The sequence below is a fragment of the Phaenicophaeus curvirostris genome, chromosome 3 (assembly GCF_032191515.1).
Source record: "Phaenicophaeus curvirostris isolate KB17595 chromosome 3, BPBGC_Pcur_1.0, whole genome shotgun sequence".
Lineage (NCBI taxonomy): Eukaryota > Metazoa > Chordata > Aves > Cuculiformes > Cuculidae > Phaenicophaeus > Phaenicophaeus curvirostris.
In genome coordinates this window covers 90,895,469-90,917,209 of record NC_091394.1, presented here as the reverse complement: position 1 = coordinate 90,917,209, position 21,741 = coordinate 90,895,469, and the positions used below count along the sequence as shown (strand labels likewise).

Genomic DNA, 21,741 nt, shown 5'->3' with positions numbered 1-21,741 from the left:
AACCTCTCAAATAATACAGATTCCAATTGTGGTGCATCAGCAATGTTTACATTGTGTACAGCTGGAAGCTTAAGGCAGCAGAAGCCCATTTACTGTCAAGGGAAAGTACAGTCTGGGAAACAGCCTGAATCTGTTCAGCCCCAGCAGTACGCAGTCTGGTTTGACCACTTGAAAGAAAAGCCTTCCAAAACTCAGGAGATGCAAATGCTTGATATTAATAGTGATGTAATCCTCATTCGTGAGACCAAGTATCACTTCCAGATGACAGCTTGTTTACATCTAGCCTCTGCCTTACATCACAGCACCTAGGAGTCTCAGGCAGAAATACAGAAGAAAAGACTTTGCCCTGCCACTGTTTGCTAAATAAATGGTGTTGTATGTATACTTCCCTTTAGCTTCAGCTTTTATGTGTAACTTTGTAAGTCTACCTAATTTATTATGGTGCTGCCCTCGCATTCTTCTTGGTGAAGAACTTCCCTGGACTGTTGTGTGGGGCGTGGATCTTCACCTGTCTGCAATTCAAGGAAGTAATAGTCGAATCTGTTGAAACCTATGTCCCCAGAGTTTCACTTAAATCACTTTCTAGTGCTGGAAAGTCATGGGAAATATTGTGAAACTTTTCAAAGGGCTGAGAGTAAGGCAATTCCATTTTCAGGTTTGGTGTGTGTTGCTATCGATGGCTAAAATCTGGGTTAGGCCTCTTGGAAATCAATGGCTGTGAATATAATGGCTATCGAACTTGCTGTTTCTCTCAAATGCTGGTTTTTTCCTATCTGTGTCACTTCCAGAGCCCTGGGTAACTTTAGTGGGACCAGTCAGCGGGAGGTAATCCCTATTGTTAATTCCCTTCAGCTATGGAGATGGAGCAGCAGTAAAACAAACACTCGCAGCTTCTCCTGAATATGTGATCATGTATCATTAAAGTGTTATTACAACATAATTAAACTCAGTACTGACTGTTCATGAGAATCAGTACCAGTATTTGCCATTTAATCTAGCGCAGCAAGTGCTTGGATTTCAAGACTGCAATTATTCAAGTTTCAGACTTGAATGTGCAAGCTTCTTGGTTGGATGATGAGGGATATGAGTTTAGTTTTACTTTTAGCTAAGGGCTGCTGCAGGATCAGGCCTATTTTGATTCCCAGCTGGCAGGAGAGCGTTGTCTTCGGATAATGCCCAGTGATTTGTTGTCAAAGGAGGTGTTTGCCATGCCAAGTTGCTCAGCAATATGTGTGCTGATACACAACTGGATTGCTGGTGCTGATGAAATTTTCCATAGCTGTATCTGTTTGTACAGAGCAGGATGTATGTCAGTTTTACTGATCTTGTTTTGTGTGGCTGATCGTGTTTCCTATGTTTCTTTTGGGCTTTGTGCTACTTCCTTTCAGCTAATTGTCATAGTTCTAAAATATATTTTTCATGTGTCAGGCTTTTTTTCTCTTTTTAGCTGGAAGTTGGTCAATGCAGATCTTCCTTTTCAAGCCCTGTTTTTAAAACTGAATATTCACCACTATTCCAAGCATATAACTGTCTGCTTCCTGCCTGAACTAAGTATAACTTCAAAAGTATAGCTCTTTTAGATTTCCTACCATGGATGTGTAAGGCCATTCTGCTAGTATTGTATGTATGATCGAAAAATTAGTGGAAAGAGCAAACCTAAGGAGCCAGTGCAGCATGAAAATCTAACTGACTGCAAAACAAATCTTTCCATGTGCTTTCAGCTACCCCTTGGGGATATTTTTGTCTGTGTATGTTTTTTTCTTTGCTGTTTCACCACTCTTGCAAGATGATTTCTTCAAGAAATCCTGATTTTATTTTTTTTAAGGAAGAGAAACTTAAATAAGGATCTTAATCTGTAATGCCCCTGACAAAGGCTCTGTAGGTGGAGGCACTTGTGTTCAAAGCAGAAGAGTGGTAATGTTTTTTATTTATGGAAATGGAAGAGTAATCAGCTAAGTAGAATGCAACTTTTTCACCTTATTTGTGAACAGATATCCAGATAGAAAATCCGCTATTAGAGGAAGGAAGGACTGCTCTTGCTGTGGCTTTTTTGCTTGCTTCCTTCAGGAAGCTTACATGCACCTTGTCAAACTAATGATATCATTTTCCTACTGCTGTAGATGTAGAGTGCTCTAAACATTTTGTATGTGTTGTATGTAACATATCCCAGCTAAATTTTAAGATGCATTTGTTTCTTTGGTCAAAGTTGTGATGTGTCGGGTTATGTGAGTATTTACAAAATAGGCATTGCAGAGAGGGGCATTTTATCAGGGAGTGCAGAGAAGGTAATGGTTTTAAGCTGAAAGAGAGGAGATTTAGATTAAATATTAGGAAGAAATATCCAGTGTGAGGGTGGTAAGGCACTGGAACAGGTTGCCTAGAGGAGTTGTGGATGCCAGTGTGGAGGAGTTCAAGACCAGGTTGGATGAGGCTTTGAACAACCTGATTTAGCGGAAGGTGTCCCTGCCTGTGGCTGGGGGGCAGTTGGATCTGCAGGGTCCCTTCTGACCCAAACCATTCCATGATCCATTGGCAAATACAAAATTCTTTCCTAGATGATATATTTTAAGAATATTACATTTTTCCCATGTTAAACATACTGAATTTTGTCAAATTGTTTATAAAATCCCCATCTTAAATAAAAACTGCAGCATGTATAACTCCAACCCCTCTTGTAAACAAAGCCTGAAGAGTGATAACTATCAGTTCTCTGCCTGATGAAATAGATGCTAACCTGGAGCATGCATGGGTAAGGCTTTGAAAAAAAAGTCGGACAAGGATGAAGAATTGCTTTTTGCTCACTTTGAAGGATTTTGAAAAGCTTCATTTTGAGAAGCATGGAGCATTTTGGCACTAGATGTCTTACACGCTCCCTTGCCAGTCCCATCTGTTGTAGTAAAGGCAGGAATGTACTCAGCCATAAGGAAGATATTGTATCTCTAGGTGCTGTGGCTTACTGGCAATGGAAGACTGTTACCCAAAGCTAGTCATGAATAGTTCAGCATATAAAAATGCTTAAATTTGTCTAGTTTTATAATGGGACTTTCTTGGGAAGAACAAAAGATGTGTCATTAAAACAATGGCCATTTGTGCAGAGTTTAAGTACAGTTAAAGAACTAGAATGCAAAAGTTCATGCTAGAAAAGGGGACTGGAAACTCACAGGAGCAAAATAATATCTGCAAATTGTGTTTTTCCCCCCTCTTAAAACCAAACAAACTCTGACATTTGTCATGGAAAACTTAGTCTGGACTTTTTGGCAAAGGTTATGAAGGGAATGTGTAACAGTGATGAGCAAGCAATTTTAATAGGTGACAAAACAAGTCATATATGTACTCAGAAGCTGTAACCTATACAGTGTGACCTAATAAATAGATGTAAGTTATGACACATCATCAACCTTAGCTGTGATGTTTTGTAACTTAAGTACTCATAGTTGCAACATCAACTCAAAAATGCAAAATACATAAAAAGAAACCACTATGTATTTAAGAGTGCAGCTTAGAAAGCCAGATAATATTCCTCATCTGAATTTACTATGGGCCTGCCCCTTCTAGAATAATCTCAGGGGGGATTGCATCTAACTTGCACAGAACCACCCACTTTTTGAAGCAGTTGCAGCTGGGCAGAAGCTATGAACTACTAAAGCATGGCAGCTTGAGAATAGGAGGGGGTGGGGAGCATGGCCTGACACTGGTGAGCTGCAGAAACAATAGCTCATTTCTTGTCAGTTTAGACTGCAGTCTTTGTGGCAGAAGCAGTCTCTTTCATGTAATGAAACAATGCATATTTGCAGTATTTCTTAGTTAACCTGCCTGCACCCAGGTAGCTGTCAGGTAGCCCAGATAGCTGTCAGGATCTGCATCAATGCACCCACTTTAAATTTTGCTTCAGACCTTTATGTTTACAGTCAGCTGAAGGAGAAGTGGGACAATGAAGGATGTTGGGAGGGTGATAGGGCCAAGGAAGGAGACAGGCTGGTGGAAGAGAATGAAGCCTGGGAAGGCATCTGATGGCTCTTTGCACTTTCCACCCTGCAGTGCTGCCACCCACAGCCTGGAGTTGTTTCAAGCTGAAGGACAATATTGACACCAGTAGAAATAGACATGATGTGTTTCCAAATAAACTTAGATTGCCAGGTGGATGTAGGATTTCTTACAAAAGCCCCAGGTTCTCCTACCTCTGCCCTGTACCATCACGTCCGCAAGAACTGTTTACAGCCGTGTCAGTAGTGAACAGTGTCTGCTTGAGGAGACAGGTTGGGATGACAACACTGCGTAGCTAAACCATCCTGGGAATCACTAGTATTTTTCATCTCTTTAAAGAAATGATCTCATGTTATTGGAGATACCAGTTTTCAGAGGTGTGACCAGAAGCAGTTTCGAGTCAGGTGCTAAAGAAACCTGAATGAGAATGTCATTAGGGTTTATAATCTGTCCCTCATAGAGTTGTCATGTTATAATGCAGGTAGTATTAGGGATGCTACAACAGGAAAAAAAGCCATAAGACATTTCAAGCTCTCTGTTTTCCTGCCAGCTAGGAATAGAATAGCTGCTCCTTTTACTGGGGGTGTGTGTGTGAACAACAGGGTTATTCAGAGTAAGGGAGATGGGGCAGCAGCGTGTCCTTTTGGCCTGCACATCAAACCTTCTCACAGCTGATTTCTGCTCCTGTAAAACAAGGGGTGACCCTGAGCTTTCTAAGGAACATACTTCATTGCATCTCCCAGCGAGAGAATTGTGCAAATTGCATTGCAAGTTTCCTTGCTTGATGCCTGTGGAGTAGACAGAAGGGTTGCTTTCAGCTCACTTTGTTTTGCTGCTACTATCAATGTGCAGCTGCCAGCGAGTATCATGTGTGTGAAGAGTAACCAGTCCCTGGTCTGAGGAATTGGCAGTTTGAAGGCTGTGTCAAATACCAGAGCAATTGCAGCTGAACTGTTCTGCACTCATACAGGCACTGGCGCCAGTCACAGAAGCGGAAAACAGCCAGAACAAAAGGTCTGGAGACGAGCCTGGAGATCTTGTCTTTCTAACTGCACAAGTGTGCTGAAGCCACAGGCAAGTGTAGCTGTGGGAGGCACTGCGAACCTGCACCTGCGTTTTACTTGTGGGAGCCTGTGGATTCAGCTGCTGGTTCTTGCCTCGCAGTCGTCTGCATGTGGCTTCTGCTGGCTGTTGCTTGGCTTGGGGCTCAAGTTCTTGGCCAAAGTGTTTTGGATTCCTTATCAGATTGATTAGCGTGTAGAATAAGTCTAAACTTAAAAATGGCTAAAACTTTAAGCCCATCTTGGTTTTTGCCTTTGAAAATCACTGTTATGCTACATCACAATCTTAAAACCCCACTTTTTTGTTTCCTGGACACCAGCCTGAGCACTTATTTTCAACCAGAGCCTTCACTAAAGTGTGCTGGTGGAGTAGCTCACAAAAGAGGCTGAAAAGAAATAAAGCAAATTCGTTAGAAACAAACGAAAAATCAGCAGTGTGCTGTGCTTGAAGAGGGTGAGTTGATGGCAGTTCACGGGATGTCTGCGAATCCACCAGGCAGCATAGTTGTTTGTTTCCTGATATTTAATGTAATGCTTTGGTTTCTGACCATTTGTTTTGCAACTTTAGGTTATTTAAGGCTTATGCTTCTAAGCTCCCTTTGCGTCAGGTTAGGGACTTTGTTGCAAATCTCGATAATCATATATAACTAGTCTACGGAAACCTAGAGTCCCAAGCAGTTGAGTGGCTTCAACTTTCAACACTTGCTCAGACTGTTTAGTCAAATAGATGCTACTGAACTGCCATCTGTTTTTTTTTTTTTTTTTAAAGGATCTATCATTAAGATCTTTCTTGGTTTATGCTGTGGGACTATGTCATAGAAAAACAGTTACTCGGTACACAAAGGACCTTGTGACATTAGTGCCTGTAACAGACTAGCTTAAACAGGGCATGGCATGGGCAGAGGCTTACACATGAGCTGCTTTGGATGCTAGCGAAATAAATAATATTCAAATGCATCAAACGTGAAGGTAAGATTTGTCAAGTTTATTATAGGGAGAATGTGAGCCTGTTACAGCGTGTCCAGAGGAGGGCCACAAACATAATTTTTTATGGGTTGGAGTATGGTTTTTATGGGAGGGCTGGAGTACCTCCTATATTGAGGACAGGCTGAGAGAGTTGGGTTTGTTTAACCTAGAGAAGAGAAGGCTCTGAGGAAACTTTATAGCAGCCTCCCAGTACTTAAAGAGGGCCTATAGGAAAGTTGAGAAGGGGCCCTTTAACAGGGAGTGCAGTGATAGGGTGAGAAGTAGTGGTGTTAAGCTGAAAAGGGGATATTTAGATTAGATATTAGGAAGAATTTTTTTCCTGTGAGTGTCATGAGGCAATGGAACAGGTTGTCCAGAGAAGATGTGGTTGCCTTATCCCTGGAGGTGTGCAAGATGAGGTTGGATGAGGCTTTGAGCAACTTGATCTATGGAAAGTGTCCCTGTCGATGGCAGTGGGATTGGAACTAGAGCTGGCTCCAAAGTTCTGAATTAGCAGAGATTTTGGTTGTTGTGAAGTTGATAACATTAAAGTTATTGGAAAGTAATAGAAAATGCATAAGATTTCTGGGAAAATTGATCCAAAGGCATGGAAGTAAGCAGCTTTTGCCTCATTGCATGTGACTGATGGAGATCACTCCCTTATGTTGCCCAGGCCTGACAAAGGATGCTTGCTTTCTAAACCTCCAAAACAAGTTTTAGAGTTGGATTTGCCAGCATTTTTGGTGTCATCTGGAGCCCTGTCTGCTGCCTCGAGCCTAAATCCCTAAGCCCTTGATCCCTGAGCCTTGGGCTCTGGAGCCCTGGCTGCTCTGAATTTTGAGGCTCTGGCTGCTGCTTTTTGAGTCTGGAATACCAAGCTCTGAGCCCTGGGGCTCTGGCCACTGCTGTGACCACAGACAAGTTGGTTTTTTTTCAAGCTGTTCTCCAGTTTACAGTAACCATTTTTTAGTTTGGAGCCAGTCAGACTGATTTACAGCATTCACAGTTAATGACTGGAAGAGGTCTAATTGACCATGTCTAAGGCTCAAATTCTGTTTACGAATCACAGTAACTTTCCTTGCTTCGTTGTCAGAGCTCTGAGCTGTTTGGTTATTTTCCTGACCTGGAACTGATGGGGATCTTTGCTAATCAACTTCTGCAGACCTCTGGAGGCTGCTTAATACTGCTTTGAACTGCTGCAGGTGGACCAAGGATCAAATTGTCACCCCTGTCCTTCCTACCTGCTTTGGTGCCTGAGCCCTGAATACGCTTGTGACTTTGAAGGGATAAAGTAAAGAGTGATGTGGCTGGCTTAGAAACACCTCCTGCATGTGCCTTTGGAGCCCAAGTCTTACATGGTGTCTCTCTCTCTCTCCAAAGAAAGCAACACCAGTGTTTGGGAAGCGTGGCCCTCATTGCCGTGGCCTTCTCCCACTTTGTAATCGCATGCTCATGAGTACATAGTACCATGTGGAAAGTGGTTGCTGTGCTTCCTGCTTGCTCAGCCTGCAAAGATAGAGATGCCATCAAGCTGCTTTGGTGAGGTTACCCTTTTGTATATCAGTACTCAAAAGGAGAATAATCTCTGCTGCCAATGTTTGATCAAGCCGTTTTAAGGAAATGGCCTTCGTTATGGAACACTCAGGCAAAAGTCTTCCTCTTCTTTATTTTCCATGATAGCATGTAAATAGTCGAATATGAGGACAGGTAAATCCTGTCATGCTGGCTGCAGTTCTTCCAGCTCTTTAGGGATGTGAAACCATCACATTTGATGGTGCATCCTGTGGCAAAACCATGGATAACCATATGTGTGTCTCTAAAATTTGAAGCAAAGGATCTCTGCACTTGTTTCACTTTTGTGCTAGGAATAAATATTAGGATAACCTAATGTTTGATACTCATGATTGCAACATTGCTGATGTCTGAGGAGGGATGGCCTTATGTGTGGTTTCTTAGCTCCTTTGCACGCTGTTGTGTAAAGCCAGGGTGTCCATCTGTCCTGTATCTCTTGCTACCAAAACAAGGCTCCAGCAATTACTGTCCCTCCTGCAATGATGCCTTGAACCTTTAAGAGCAAAATAATCAGTCTTGGTAAAGTGATTGCTGAGCTACTATCCTTGGCTATGACACTTGCTCTGGTGTCTTTGGAGCGGTGAATTTGGGCTGGAATGAGTACAGAAGAAGTTTCTTTGAATCAAATTAGTGGGCATAGCATTGCACGGGTTACTTTGCTCTTCCCAGTAACCCCCTAACTTCCTAAAGACTGGTTTGCTGCCTTTCTGTCTAATTGGAAAAGGTAGATATGTGATTAATTTTAAAGCACTTTGCCAATGTGCTTTATTTTTTTCCTAGTTAGAAGTACGATTGATTGTTTTAAAACTTAATCCTCTCAGTAGCAATTCTAACAAATGTCTGGGTGCAGGGGGGCAGGTGTCCACTGTGTGGAGATGGTATGTCCCAAGAAGAGAACTTGGGACCTCTCAGCAAGCTGAATTGGCCAAGTGGAGTGGAAAAAAAAGTTGTTTTTCTCCAAGTTGGCAACTTCACACTGCTGCTTGCACATATAAATGAACTTTGTCTTTTGAAAATTTCTGTGAGGCAAGTGCTTTGAAATGTGTATACAGGAATGCTTGTATGGTTATCTGTTTAGGAGAGTTATGCAGTTACATTAGCTTCAAGCTACACTGTCGTGTAAAGGGGGGAGCACAAAGCACCTATTTAGAGACTATAAAATTTGTGCTGAACATGGGTGGTACAAAACCATTTCCCCAGCATCTTTCTCTTTGGAAAACAAGATTTTTTTTTTTTTTTACACCGCTGTCATATAGTGAAGCTTTGTCTTGTGAACAAATAGTATGTTGTTCTGCCACCTTATCACAAGGTTGTTTCATGGTAGGAATGTTTCAGGTATTCCAGGTGCAGGAAAGAGCCCAGAGCCTGGAAATGCCTGATCTGAAAACATCATGTAGCTCCAAAATCTGGTATCTTTCCAGAAGCGAGAACTTGGTACACGTTGGGCTTTTGTTCAGCAGACTTTATGGCAGTCGTGTAATCTGCTGGTCAGCACTTCCTAGTGCTGGTTCTTTCGGAAACATAGAGCAACAACTTTGAACTATTAAGAAAACAGGATTGTTTTTTAAAGCTATAAAAGACATCTATCTTGTTCTTTTTGGCACAGTCTTTTTGGTCATTTGTAGTCAATGCTCCCAGTCCCTGAATGTCTGAAACTGTCCCATGTAAACAACTTTCTTCCCCAAACACTAGCTGTGGCTTTGTTCCTTGAGCCATTTCTTACTGGAAAACTGCAGGGAACCTGCCTTCTTACTTTCCTTCCCAATAGGTGAAACATGGAAAAATCTCTTATGCTTCTAGTCCCTATTGCAAAATTAGGTACAACATTAAGATGCTATTTCTGCCATAACAGAATTTTAAGAATTGCAATAAGAAGCCATCTAAATTATGTAAAATTGCATGTGAATATTTTTGACCTCCAAATATTGCAGCAGCATACATTTTCCCTCTGTGCTGTGCACAATTGCTCACTGTGTTGGATGGCAGATTCCTCAGATGACTAACTGTGAAAATATGTAACACTGTTTCTAAAATATCATAGAATCATTAGGTTGGAAAAGACCTTAAAGGTCATTGACTCCAACCACCATACCTGCCTGCTACTAAATCATGGCCCCATGCAGCTCAGCTACTTGCCTTTTAAACACCTCCAGGGGTGGTGACTCAACCACCTCCCTAGGTAGCCTGTTCCAGTGCTTGACAACTCTTTCTGTGAAGAATATTTTCCTTATTGTCCAATCTGAACTTCCCATTACGCACCTTAAGGCCTATCACTTTGGAGAAGAGCCCAGCTCCCTCCTCTCTACAACCTCCTTTCAAGTAGGTATAGAGAGCAATAAGGTCTCCCCTCAGGCTCCTTTTCTACATGCTAAACAACCCTAGTTCCTTCAGCTGCTCCTCATAAGACTTGTTCTCCAGCCCTTTCACCAACTTTGTCACTCTTCTCTGGACACGATCCAGGACCTCAATGTCTGTCTTATAGTGAGGGGCTCAGAACTGAACACAGTATTCGAGGAGTGGTCTTACCAGTGCCGAGTACAGGGGGAGAATCACTTCCCTGGTCCTTCTGGCCACACCGTTTCTGATACAAGCTAAAGTGCCATTGGCCTTCTTGACCACCTGGGCACACTGCTGGTGCATGTTCAGTCAGCTGTTGACCAACACCCCCAAGTCTTTCTCCTCCAGGCAGCTCTCCAGCCACTCTTTCTCAAGCCTGTAGCACTGCATGGGGTTTTTGTGTCCCATGTGCAGTAATCTGCACTTGGCCTTATTAAACCTCATCCCACTGGTCTCAGCCCATCGATCCAGCCTGTTCAGAACTCTGTAGAGCCTCCCTACCTTCCAGCAGAATGATACTTCCTACAAGTTTAGTGTCATCTGCTAATTTGCTAAGGGCGCACTTGATCCCCCTCATCCAGATTATTGATGAAGTTATTGAACAACACTGGACCCAGCACCAAGCCCTGGGGAGCACCACTTGTGACCAGCCTCCAGCTGGATTTAACTTCAAATACCACCGGCCATCAACCCAGTGTTTTACCCAGCAGAGGGTACACTTGTCCAGGCCAGCGGCAGCCAGTTTCTCAAGTAGGATGCTGTGAGAAACAGTGTCAAAGGCTTTACTAAAGTAGAGATAGGCTACGTCCACAGCCTTTCCCTCATAGAGTCATAGATTCACCAGTTTGGAAAAGACCTCTTGGATCATCGAGTCCAACCATTCCTATCTGCCCCTAAGCCATGTCCCTGAGCACCTCATCTACCTGTCTTTTAAATACCTCCAGGATGGTGACTCAACCACCTCCCTGGGCAGCTTGTTCCAGTGCCCAATGACCCTTTCTGTGAAAATCCGTCAAGCGGGTCACCTTGTCATAGAAGTCTATCTGGTTAGTTTGGTATGACCTGCCTTTCATAAACCCATGCTGAGTGGGCCTGATCACTCAGTTGTCCTGTATGTGCTGTGAGATGGCACCCAAGATCATCAGGGAAGCTCCATGACCTTCCCTGGCACTGAGGTTGGACTGACAGGTCTGTTTCCTGGATCCTCTCTCTGGCCCTGTTTGTAAATGCATGTAGTATCTACCAGCCTCCAGTCCAATGGAACTTCCCCAGTCAGCCAGGACTGCTGGCAGATGATGGAAAGAGGTTTGGGAAGCACCTCTGCAGGCTCCCTTAATATCTTTAGATGAATCCCATCCTGCCCCATAGACATGAATATCTAATTTGCCTAGCAGGTTTCTAACCATTTCCCCTTGGATCAAGGGAGTCTTGTTCTGCTCTTCCTGCCTGTTCACTGGCTCATGAGGTTATATATCCAGGGAACACCTCACCTTACTATTTAAGATCAAAATCACTTTGACAAACTTGATTTTTTGCTTGTTTTTTTTGAGTGGTGAGACCCTGGAACAGGTTGCCTTGGGCAGCCTGGTCTAGTGATAAGAGTCCCTGCCCATCACAGGGGTGTTGGAGCTGGATGATCCTTAAGGTCCCTTCCAACACAAACTGTTCTATGATTTTCTGATTAAAATTTGTAACGGGCAAAATTTACTGGAAAACTTGGAGAAAAAGGGTGAATTGGAGTAACTGCTGGGGAATTAGCTGTAATGACTCATGACTATCTGTCTCTGGTGCCTTATTGTAAATTTGAATTACAAATTACTGGCGCTAGGGTCAGTTTTGTTCCTGTCCCCATACCTCAACTGATAGGGTTGAATGTTCGTGAAGCATTTCACTAAGCTTGAAATCATTAGTCTGATTCTTTATGAAATATCCACTCAATTGCATAGCTAGAACAAGGATTCCTAAAATCTGAAGCTGTTTGTATGTGCAAGTACACCAGTGTTTTTTTTCAGCATTAACTTTCTTAATCTATGTGTGCCATGTCACAGCTTTCCTGCAGCATCCAGCCATCTTGCAAACTTTCTCACTGGAGCATCTTTGTTCAGGGGAAAGTCCATTGAGTTAACCCATGAGACAGAGCGAAAATGGTGCTGCCGCTGCCAGCTCCTGAATATTTCTGTGGGCTTCAGAGCCTTTCTTGAGCACCACATCAGTTATGTAGACAGGGTTGATTGATTGGCTTAAATCAGATTTAAGTCAGGAGGTGGGAAATCATGGTTTAAGAATTAATTTTAATTTTGTTCTGTAGTTTTGCATTTATCTTCAGGAAAACTGTTGATAATTAAAATGCTTGTAGTGATGCTTAGTCAATAATTCCAAAAAGTATTTCAGCCTTTTGGTTTGCTTTATGAGTACATTTACTCATATGATTCACTCAAGACAGTTCTAAACTTTTCTTAAGAAGTAAATAATTGATTTGTTTTGTATTTGTGTAGTTAATAAATTTCCAGTTTTGTCCAAAGGACCCAAAACACACATGATATGCATTTCTCGAGCAGACTGAAAACATATAACAAACATGCTTGTACTTTTTTATTTGTCATCATGCTGCTAGAACAGTTTCAGTATCTCTTTTGAGAAGTATTTCTGATCATTCATTATAGCCTCACAGGGAGCAGCTCTCTGCCTCTGGCACGTTATCTCTGTCAAGAAAATGAAAACATGCTGTTCGTTTTAACACCCAGTTTGGGCTGATGTGGCTGCTGAACTGAGATGCCTGTTGATCCAAGTGCAGAAGATGCACAACACCTGCAGCATAACCTTCTGCTCCATCTACCTTGGCAGTTGCCTCTTCTGGGGTTCAGCTGTATTTGTTTCCAGTTAAGCTTCCTACGGATGAGGGATGGATATCATGATGCTGGCCTTTTCCTAGAGCAAGACACGTTGATCTTGTTCCTTACTTTGACAGTTTTGAAAATAGCACTACTGCATGCACTTCGTTGGTGTCTGCTTAAAGAAATATGAGTTATTCTTGATACCATTCGTTTGTTCAGATCAAGGAAGATGTTTCTGTCCTGAAGAATGGAGTACGTAGGTCTAAGGGTAGGGTGGTAGTTGTGCAGATTTGGCTATATCTCCTATTAACTGTGAAACAACAGTGTCTATAACACTCTCTTCTGATTCCATCTCTGTTTCCTTCAGCATTCTCTGTTTTGAAGCTGCCAAACTTATTTGATCTTGCAGCCCTAACATTTCTTCAATTCCTTATTGTTTAGGAGTGTGTATATAAATAAGCCAGGGAGGGATTTTACAGGAGATTCATAACTTTCTTGCAAAGGTATTTTAAACTATAACCTGAGACGGTGGGTCGTTGGTGGGAGATGGGAGGGTGGAGCGCGATCTTTCTTTGTTCCTGTGTTTAATCTTTGCAAGCTGAGAACAAGTCTTTTTTTTCATCCTTGCAGATACCAACTACTGACTATGTCAACAGAGTTCCAGGATTCTCACCTTGCAGAGGTGAAACCTCTGGTGGAGAAGGAGGAGGTAATTACTCTAAAGCTTTTTAAATCTTACATGCTTTATTAAAGGACTGTTGTTGGAACTGCACGAGTTCTTAGATTAGTTTTAACATACTGTACAGAAGAAACAAGAGGTGAATAAGAGGGTGGTGTTTTTTTAGTAATGCAAAACTGAGCCTTAATTATTTCCTCTTTCTCAAGTCTTTGGTTTTACTCTTCTGTAGTGCTAATCTGGTGATGACATTTTATTTTTGGTGTTTTTCAGAATAGTGACAGTCCTAGGTGTCTTTAGCTGCTTTGAATGATGCTAGTTGGGCAATCTCATATAGATCCATCTGCACCTGTATACTTAGCAGTGTAGAGATATAAACTCTGCTTTGTCAGCAAGGAGGCATGGAGAGGGCCTTTACTTTTCCTCTGGGCACGTCTGAGGCCAGAGGTACAGCTGTGCCCCATCTAGTCCTTTCTGTATGCACTGAGCTATGTGTTACAGCCAAACTGCTACCTGGTCTGCAGCTGGCTGGGTGTGCAGAAGCCACAGCCTTTCCTCAGGGGTTACAGTGTAGAAAGATCCTAGCCTTTTTTTGTTTAACCTTTTTATATTTCTTTCCATTTGCATTTGCGCCATTTTCTTCAAAAACTTGTCCACTGTATCTGGGTTCAGTGGCTGTCTGACTCTACAGTGTTAGCAATACTGTGCTTTGTATGTTCATAGCAAATAATTCACTGTCATACATGTTTGGTTTTTTTCTTGACTCAAACCAAGATTTTTCTGGTTTTCCCAATGATTATAATTCTCGACAATGATGTATTGAGTGTTGAGTTTTTTCTGTTCCACAACAGAACTGTTCATTGCTCTATCTACTACTTTCTTTTATTCCCTACTTTTTTCACGTAAACACTTTGGAAAACCATTTCCACTTGTTACTGCAGTGAAACAGCTAGAGAAACTTTAAACACAACTCCTTTGCCAAGGACACTGTGTGAATGCAGAGGTTGTTTGGATAGCAGTGAAAGCAGCACTCAATTTTTTCAGAAACTTAAGAACCCTTTTTATTGCCAATATTATTCAGCAGTAGGAGAGTGAAGTAGATACTAAGCCAAAGTCTGATGGGTACTGAAATGCCTATTCTTTAAACCTCAGAAATATCCTAAAACATAGATTATTTTCCTGGGTTCTTGTAGCACACTGATCTAAAGTTGAAATCTTAACAGTCCTATATGCTTTTATTCATGATGTTACCTTCATTTTTGCCTGCATGGTAAATGAGCACAGAGTTTGATTTCCTCTGTGGGCATTCTTAATGGAGAGTGAAGGAAGTTACTGAATGTGTTTTGAGAAAGTGGGGAAAGAATGCCCTGAAGGATACTCAGCACATGCTAAGCTTTACGATTGCATCCTAGCTTGTTGTGTCCAAGTTTCTTCTACAGCTGAGTCTTCATTCCTGAACAGTGATGGAGCCTTGTTTCATATGCTTTCTAGACAGGTGCCATATCTGCTTATTCCTTTCAACTCTAGACCTTGCTGGAACAGCAATATATGAAACTAGCTATACTTTAAAGATTGTGAGACCAACAATGTAGTAAGATTAAAACAGAGTGTTATCTAAAGCTAAGGCTGTGTAACATTACTTCCACGTGCTCCGTCAACTCCTTAGCTATGTTTTTTATATGTAAAAAGCATTACCTAACTACTAAAAGACCACAGCTCTAGAGTCCTGTCATAGTTACAGGTCAGACTGTGATGCTTTGAGATCTGCCATCTGAGATTGTATTGCCCAAGAGGGCATCTATATTGCTTCTAATGTCTTATTTTACTTGGGCAATTTTCTGGGACTGTGTGACCTTCCGGCCAGCATCCTAAGCTTTTTATCTGTGTACTTCTTCAAGCTTTGGCTTCCCTGTAGTACTCTGCAGCATACCAAGTGTTGGCTTGGCTGCTCTTTCCCCTGTTTTCAGCCCTATAGTGGAAATATGAGCTTGCATTCTTCCTTTTCTGGAGGGGATGTTGTCACCCTACTCCTTTTCTGGTGGAGATCCTCAACAGGTGTAGGAACTTGTCAGTAGTAATGATGGCTGGTTGCACAGCCATCCAACAGATGGTTGGAACACACCTCTCTGTTCAGCCACCTTTCCAAACATAACGAGGCTGATTTTGGCTAGGATAAAACCCTTCCCACCTTTCATATCATGTAACCAAATCTCAGTTCTTACTGCTTAGCAGAGCTGCAAGTGCTTGGTGCGTGCTCTTGAACAACGGCTTTCCATCCTAGGCAGAACTGAGGTGGGTGTTGGCTGTCCTGTGGCTACAGTAAATAATGGTTCAGTGTTCTACAGCTCTGATTCATCCAATGATTTAATAATAACTGAAGATGTACTAGGTTTTGTGCTTTATTTTCCTGGCCTATAATCTTGATGTTTTACTGCTTTCATGTTCTCCGTGAAGATTAATAGGTAAAAGCTCTTGGGTGACTTTTTATCTTCAGCAAGGGAGCTTCTATTGAATGAAGGGGGCAGGATGGAGCTCTTGGCTGCAGAACCAATGGATTTCTTTAGCTGCAAAAGTTACCTGCATCAATGCTTTAAAATCTTTTCACAGGCTATCACTCGCCTCCTTCCAGACTTCGATGTTCAGGCAAGTAAAACTATTCTCTTTTTTTTTTTTTTTTTCTTAAAAGGGGGAACTGAATTGACACTTGAAAACAGCAAAATGTGGTCAGAAATGACAGACTGCTTGCCAGAAATACTGTTACTGTGGGAAAGAGGGCTGAATGGGGCTCTGACATAGTGATGTGAAGGGGACTGCAGGAGGTCTTTTCAGACTGAAGCTGAGAAAGCTTCATCCAAAAGAGGTGACTGGGCTGCAAACAGTTTTATTCTTGCTAAGAGAATGAGATTATTTTGCAGTGGCAGTGAAAACAAAATATTCCCTTCCCCCATGGACACACATTTTCATAAACTAATTTGCTTTCATTAGCAGCGTACATGTATTTCTGTGGAGGAAACGTACCCCTCAGTGTATCCTATTGTCATTGAAAGTTTTGAAAAAATTCCTGAAGCCTGTGGAAGGTGAAGGTGCTAAGCAGTCTGTTTTGCACATAACAGGAGAGGTGGTTTCAGTATGTTTATTTACAGCCGGAACATAGAAGTTCATAAAGTGTACCACTAGGTCAAACAGTGGTTTTCCACTTTCCATGGTGTCATGCTTTTGAGAGGTGTCTTTATAATCCTCTTAGCTTCCCTTGTATGTTATTTTGTTGCCATGTGGCATCTGACTAGGAATTGATGGTCCTTAAGCTGAGGCTAAGGAAGTCCATGGCTGTTGGAGTCAAACTGGGCTGAGCTGGGAGGAAGACCAGTGAGCTTGTAGCTATCTTGAGAAGGAGTGAGTGATGAATTCCCATTACTGAGCACAAGGACTGTGTATACGTTGGCAAAAGAGGCTTGCTGAGTGTCTTATGTTTATAAAGAAGGTGTAGGGAGGGAGGTAGATCATGCAGGACTAAGGAAAGCATTAAATTGTTCTAGTCTCTTGAACATGCAGATGGAGGTTGTTGAAGGGAATACCTTAGTACTTTCTAGCATATTGCACTTTATTTGCACCTACCTATGTTTGTATTGAGTGCTGTGCAACTCCAGTAAAAATGCAGCACGAACTCAGCAATTTTTCCCTGGAAGTCAAGGGAGATCATTATCTCAAATATCTTCACCATCTTTCAGTGGCTTTTCCTTCTATAGTAAAGTTATAGTTTATATTAATCCTGTATCTTCCCCCTCGTCCTTTTTAATGATAAATTTACTACCTGAAGTCTTGATAAATGCAAGTTAAAGCTGTCACCATATGACTTGCAGGACTGTGCAGAGCATGGGAGAAGCTTTCAGCTTGTGTCCAGATTGATCACTTGGTCTAAATAAATCTGAATCCCAGATTAAGTCTGCTAACAGGAATACTGCAGTGTTTTGATTAAGATTCCAGAAGTGGCCCATATTTAATTTCTATTCTTGGAATAAATTTTCTTGGTTTGTAAACCGTGTGTGTATATATAGAATTTTTAACTTGCAAGATCAAATTCTCTAAGCCTTTTTGGCTTTTTCCCCTCATGTTTTGGATTAACTGTCACTAATCCAGAGCAGTGGTTCTTGTCATTTAGCCCTGTTCTGCCAACTCTCTTTTTTAATGATTTTTGCTAGAGTTTAATCTTTGGTTATTCTAGTTCAGGAAGGAAAAGCGTGGAAGAATAGTAACTCCGTTACATTAAGAACTGCTGCTGGAAAGGAGACTTAGCTTTTTGGTCCTTAAAACCACAAGTAACCTAACTAGGTGTCTTTAAGTTTTTACATAGTTGACTTATTAAAGAGGTAGTTTGAAGCTGTTATGAGAGACTGAATTGCTTGGTTTATTACAGAAGTTCTTGTGTGGCCCTTGAGGACTCGGGTCACTTGGGACTGACACTGAAGTTCATGTGTGCACTTAACAAGCAACCTGTCCCTTGAGCCACATTTGGGAGGAGGAGGAGGGATCGGGCTGGGGAAAGAGAGGATTTGCACTTGGCAGGATGGAGTTTCTTACTTAGTGCCTGTGTACGGATATGGGTGTCTACCATATCTCGTGCAACTCGCTCCATCCTATTGGAAGAGTTTTGCAGTGTTCAGTTAATAGCTTCACTTCTATCACTGGTGAAAAGTAGTGACTGCCTATGAAGTGTTTTGGTTCCAAGAATAAATTTTATTGAGTTTTTCAGATTTAGAAAGAATTAAACTTTTATTTCACTGGATATTGTAGGCAAACGTGAGTTTTCTATTTATTAAGCAAGCCACTGTGTAATGCAGTATTGCCCTCTGAAATAACACATTGTATGTGGTTATTCTCTGGGCAAAGCTTTCTTTGATGGAGTTAGCAGGGGATGGCCAAGACAAGACAGAAAAATAGACAGCTCTGGACTACCTATAGTCAGCACTGTATGTCTCTCTGTAGCACCAACCTGAAAATTTAAGTGAAGGTCACTAGACTCCCAAGACAGGGAGTGTTCCTGACCAAACCTGTTTTAGCACAGTTAATGATAAACTGGTACAGGGCAATGTGCCCTGTGCTGCTTTATGTTGGCCTAATGCCAGGTGCACATTAATTGTATTTCCAGTTTGATATATTTGCCTGTTCTCTAGCTGGGTAGCATTGGAGCCCATGGAGACTTGGCTCCTTGTCACTGTATGCGATTCTAGCATTGTGTTTTATAAGTGAGCAGTCCATTAGGGGACTTCTTTCTCAGTAACTAAACAAAACTTTTGAAGCTGTGTAGCAGCTGTAGGTGGCAGAGATGAGTTTGTCCCTTGCAATTCATGGCTCACAGCTATCTACACCCACAAACATGCAAGGACCACTTCTGTTTTGCCTCCCCCTGCGAGAGAAAGAAAGAGCTGCCTTACAATGTGAGACAAAATAACTGGTCCTCGTGATGCAACGGTGCGGGTTTCCCACTGGTGTTGGTGATGTGGTTTGGGACTTTTCAGCATATTATGTGGATTTCTTTGTCCTTGTAGGTGCCTGAAGGAAAGAGATGGTGTTGGTTCTGCTTTTCTGCTTTTGCAGAGCAGTGTGACCCAATAATAATAAGACTAGGAAGAACTACTGGGCGGAACTATCTCAATCTGCTTCAGTTTCTGCACCAAAGTTTGTTACTGGCTTCTACCACACAGAATCATTTGCATTTACATATAAACTTATTAATGTACTCAACTCACAACCTGAATCAGGGAACCTTTTCTTAATACTGCTTGTTTAACATAGAAGTCTTAGTGGAGAAAAAAAAAAAGAGAGAAAATATCTGGAATGGTATTGGGGTTTTAGAACATAAGATGAATTTAAATAGCTATTTTAGAGTAGTAAAACCTTGTGGAAAAAAATGATAAATAGCTTCAGGGCAAAGGGGATCTGAAACCCAATGTTGCAAGACCACATTAAAAGCTCACGTAGTTTTGATCTTCAATATACTGGAGAAAAAAAAAGGGAAAAATAGCATGTACATGTATTAGTGTATTAAATTTCATAAGTTATATGAACCTGAAATATACTGTCTCCTAGCAATTTAAGTGATTGGTATACTTTTTGAAAGCTCTGAAAGTCTTCTCTTACTTATGTAGGCAAGAGAGGGAAGTGTATTTAACAGGAAAATATTATAAATTAAAATAAAAGCATGAGATGATAGTTGAGGATTAAGTATGTTTGAAAGCATTAAAATAATCTTGATGGAATGCAGTGTTTTACTTAACATATAAAATACAGCATTCTTAGCAAAATGTGCAGTATCTGTGGTCTTCCTTCTTAGATCTCCAAATCATTTTGGTTGCATATCCCATAGTTCAGAAAACAACTGCCTGTTCATAAACACATTCTTCAGTCTGTGCTTACTTAGCTGGGGCAGGGAGGGAAAGGAATAATTGAGCTCTCCTCTGTTATCGACTTAGAAATTGCCTCCCCTTCTAACCTCCTGGCAAAATGTCAAAAAATGTCAGTTGACTCCTCAGAAATCTATTTTAGAATGGATCAGCTCCTGCAAACTAATATATCTTCACTTGAATTACACATATCAAAAGTATTTCACGTGTTTTTTTAGGGCAGTAAGATAAGACTGCACCTCTGCTCAAGTGAGAGATGTGAACAGATGGTGTATGTCTTTATCCTTCTATCGGATTAGTGTACCTTGGATTTTTTTCCAAGATAGCGTTTTAATACAAATCAGTTGGTGAAGAGCCTCTTACTATAATGTTGACGTTGATTGGGATGTGCTGCCATCTGTTTTCAGTGCTCTGCATTTTGAAAACATCCGTCCCTACTACATCATGTAGCCAAATCTCTTGATCTTTAATAGGATCAATAGGGATGGGAAGTTGTTGGTTTGATGTCACTGAAGAAACCGGCTTGAATTGATTGGTTATTAGGACAACATTTTCAGTATTCACTGTTAAGAATTTGTGCTAATGGGAAGTAGCACAGAACTCTTGAATTAGGGGAGTCTTACTGTGAAGATAATGAGGAATTAAACCAATTGTTAAAATGACTGTGATTTATGCCAGTAATTAGGAGTACGATTGCTTGTCTCTGAACTATTTTTAGTTGGCACTGAGTTTGAACTAGACTGAGGCTACTAGTTCCAGAAGAATTAGGAGGTCAGTGGGATGTGCAGGTTCAAGGGCTTTATTTACTATGGACTGGTTTTTTTTTTTATTTTCATACACAAAGGAGCAAGATCCCAACTCTTGAAAAGCGGCCCCTCCTAAGAAAATGCATTCTAGTTTTTCAGTGCTGTTACTGGAAGGGTCTAGCAATAAAAATCTGATGGTACAAAATGCCTATTAGTCTCTAACTGAGGAGATGATTTCTATATTCCACATTCAGCAAGTGATCTGTTAAACAATATAGCTTTCTCTTGTTACTGGTGTTAATGTTGCCAAACTATCGTTTTTTATGCATTATATTGAAAATTAGATAATTACAGAAGGAAGGTAGAATGTAGAAAATATTAATTGCTATTATTAATTTTTATTATTGTTATCTATTGCTACTGCAAATCTCTTCTGGAGCATTGAATAATGAATATACCTACAATACTCTATTTTCTGCCAAAAATGAAATGTACAGTAACATGACTAGTGTAGGAATACTTTAGACCAAATCTTGCTTATCTACTTGGGAAATACTGAATTTCAAACATTTAAAGTCCTCAGTTTTGTAGTTGTGGAGAACTATTTTGACTTACACTAACTTTTCAAAGTCTTATGTTCTCACTTGAAACTTTAGTCCTGACTTTTAGGAAAGAACTTGCTTCTGATTTAATTTAGAATAAGTTTGGGGCATTCTAGCATTTGAGATAAAACCAGAAATGAAACTAAACTTATCAAAACCTGATGGAAACAGCAACAGGAAAGACTACTAATTCCCAGGTCTGAAATTTGGCACTTCATACACTGTGGCAGACCTAGTTCATCTTTGATGTCTGAGCTCTATTGACTAAGTACTTCTGCCGGTCAAACCTGACCCAAATCCTATTTAATAATGACGTCCTCATGTATTAGTCTGTTTCGTTTTTTCTAGCTATGCATTATGGGAGTCATAAGCCTATGCAGGATAGCAGCTTGTCTATATAACCCAGTTTCCTGCTGGGACAAAGTAGAAACCAGTTACTGTCTTCTGTCTGACTTGCTGGATTTGTCACCCTGTTTTGCCTAAAGATGGTGCTCGATATGGAAGATACAGCTTACCTGCTAAATAATGCAGTGAGTATGCAGAAGAATGAATCTTTAAGGAG

At 41.1% G+C, this 21,741-nt stretch overlaps 1 protein-coding gene across 3 annotated transcripts in view; it reads left to right on the top strand.

Annotated features, from left to right (window-relative positions):
- NDRG1 (N-myc downstream regulated 1) overlaps nt 1–21,741 on the top strand; it is a 204,561-nt gene that overhangs the window by 164,746 nt on the left and 18,074 nt on the right. Inside the window, exons 1-2 of one of the 3 annotated variants that reach the window (XM_069854697.1) lie at nt 13,386–13,463; nt 16,038–16,073. The exons of 1 other annotated variant lie outside the window; for it this stretch is intronic. In XM_069854697.1, coding sequence (XP_069710798.1) covers nt 13,401–13,463; nt 16,038–16,073 — 99 coding nt within the window. In that variant the 5' untranslated portion in view covers nt 13,386–13,400. Of the gene's footprint in view, nt 1–13,385; nt 13,464–16,037; nt 16,074–21,552; nt 21,710–21,741 lie in introns of those variants that run through there. One more of the 3 variants, XM_069854695.1, reaches the window with a different exon arrangement.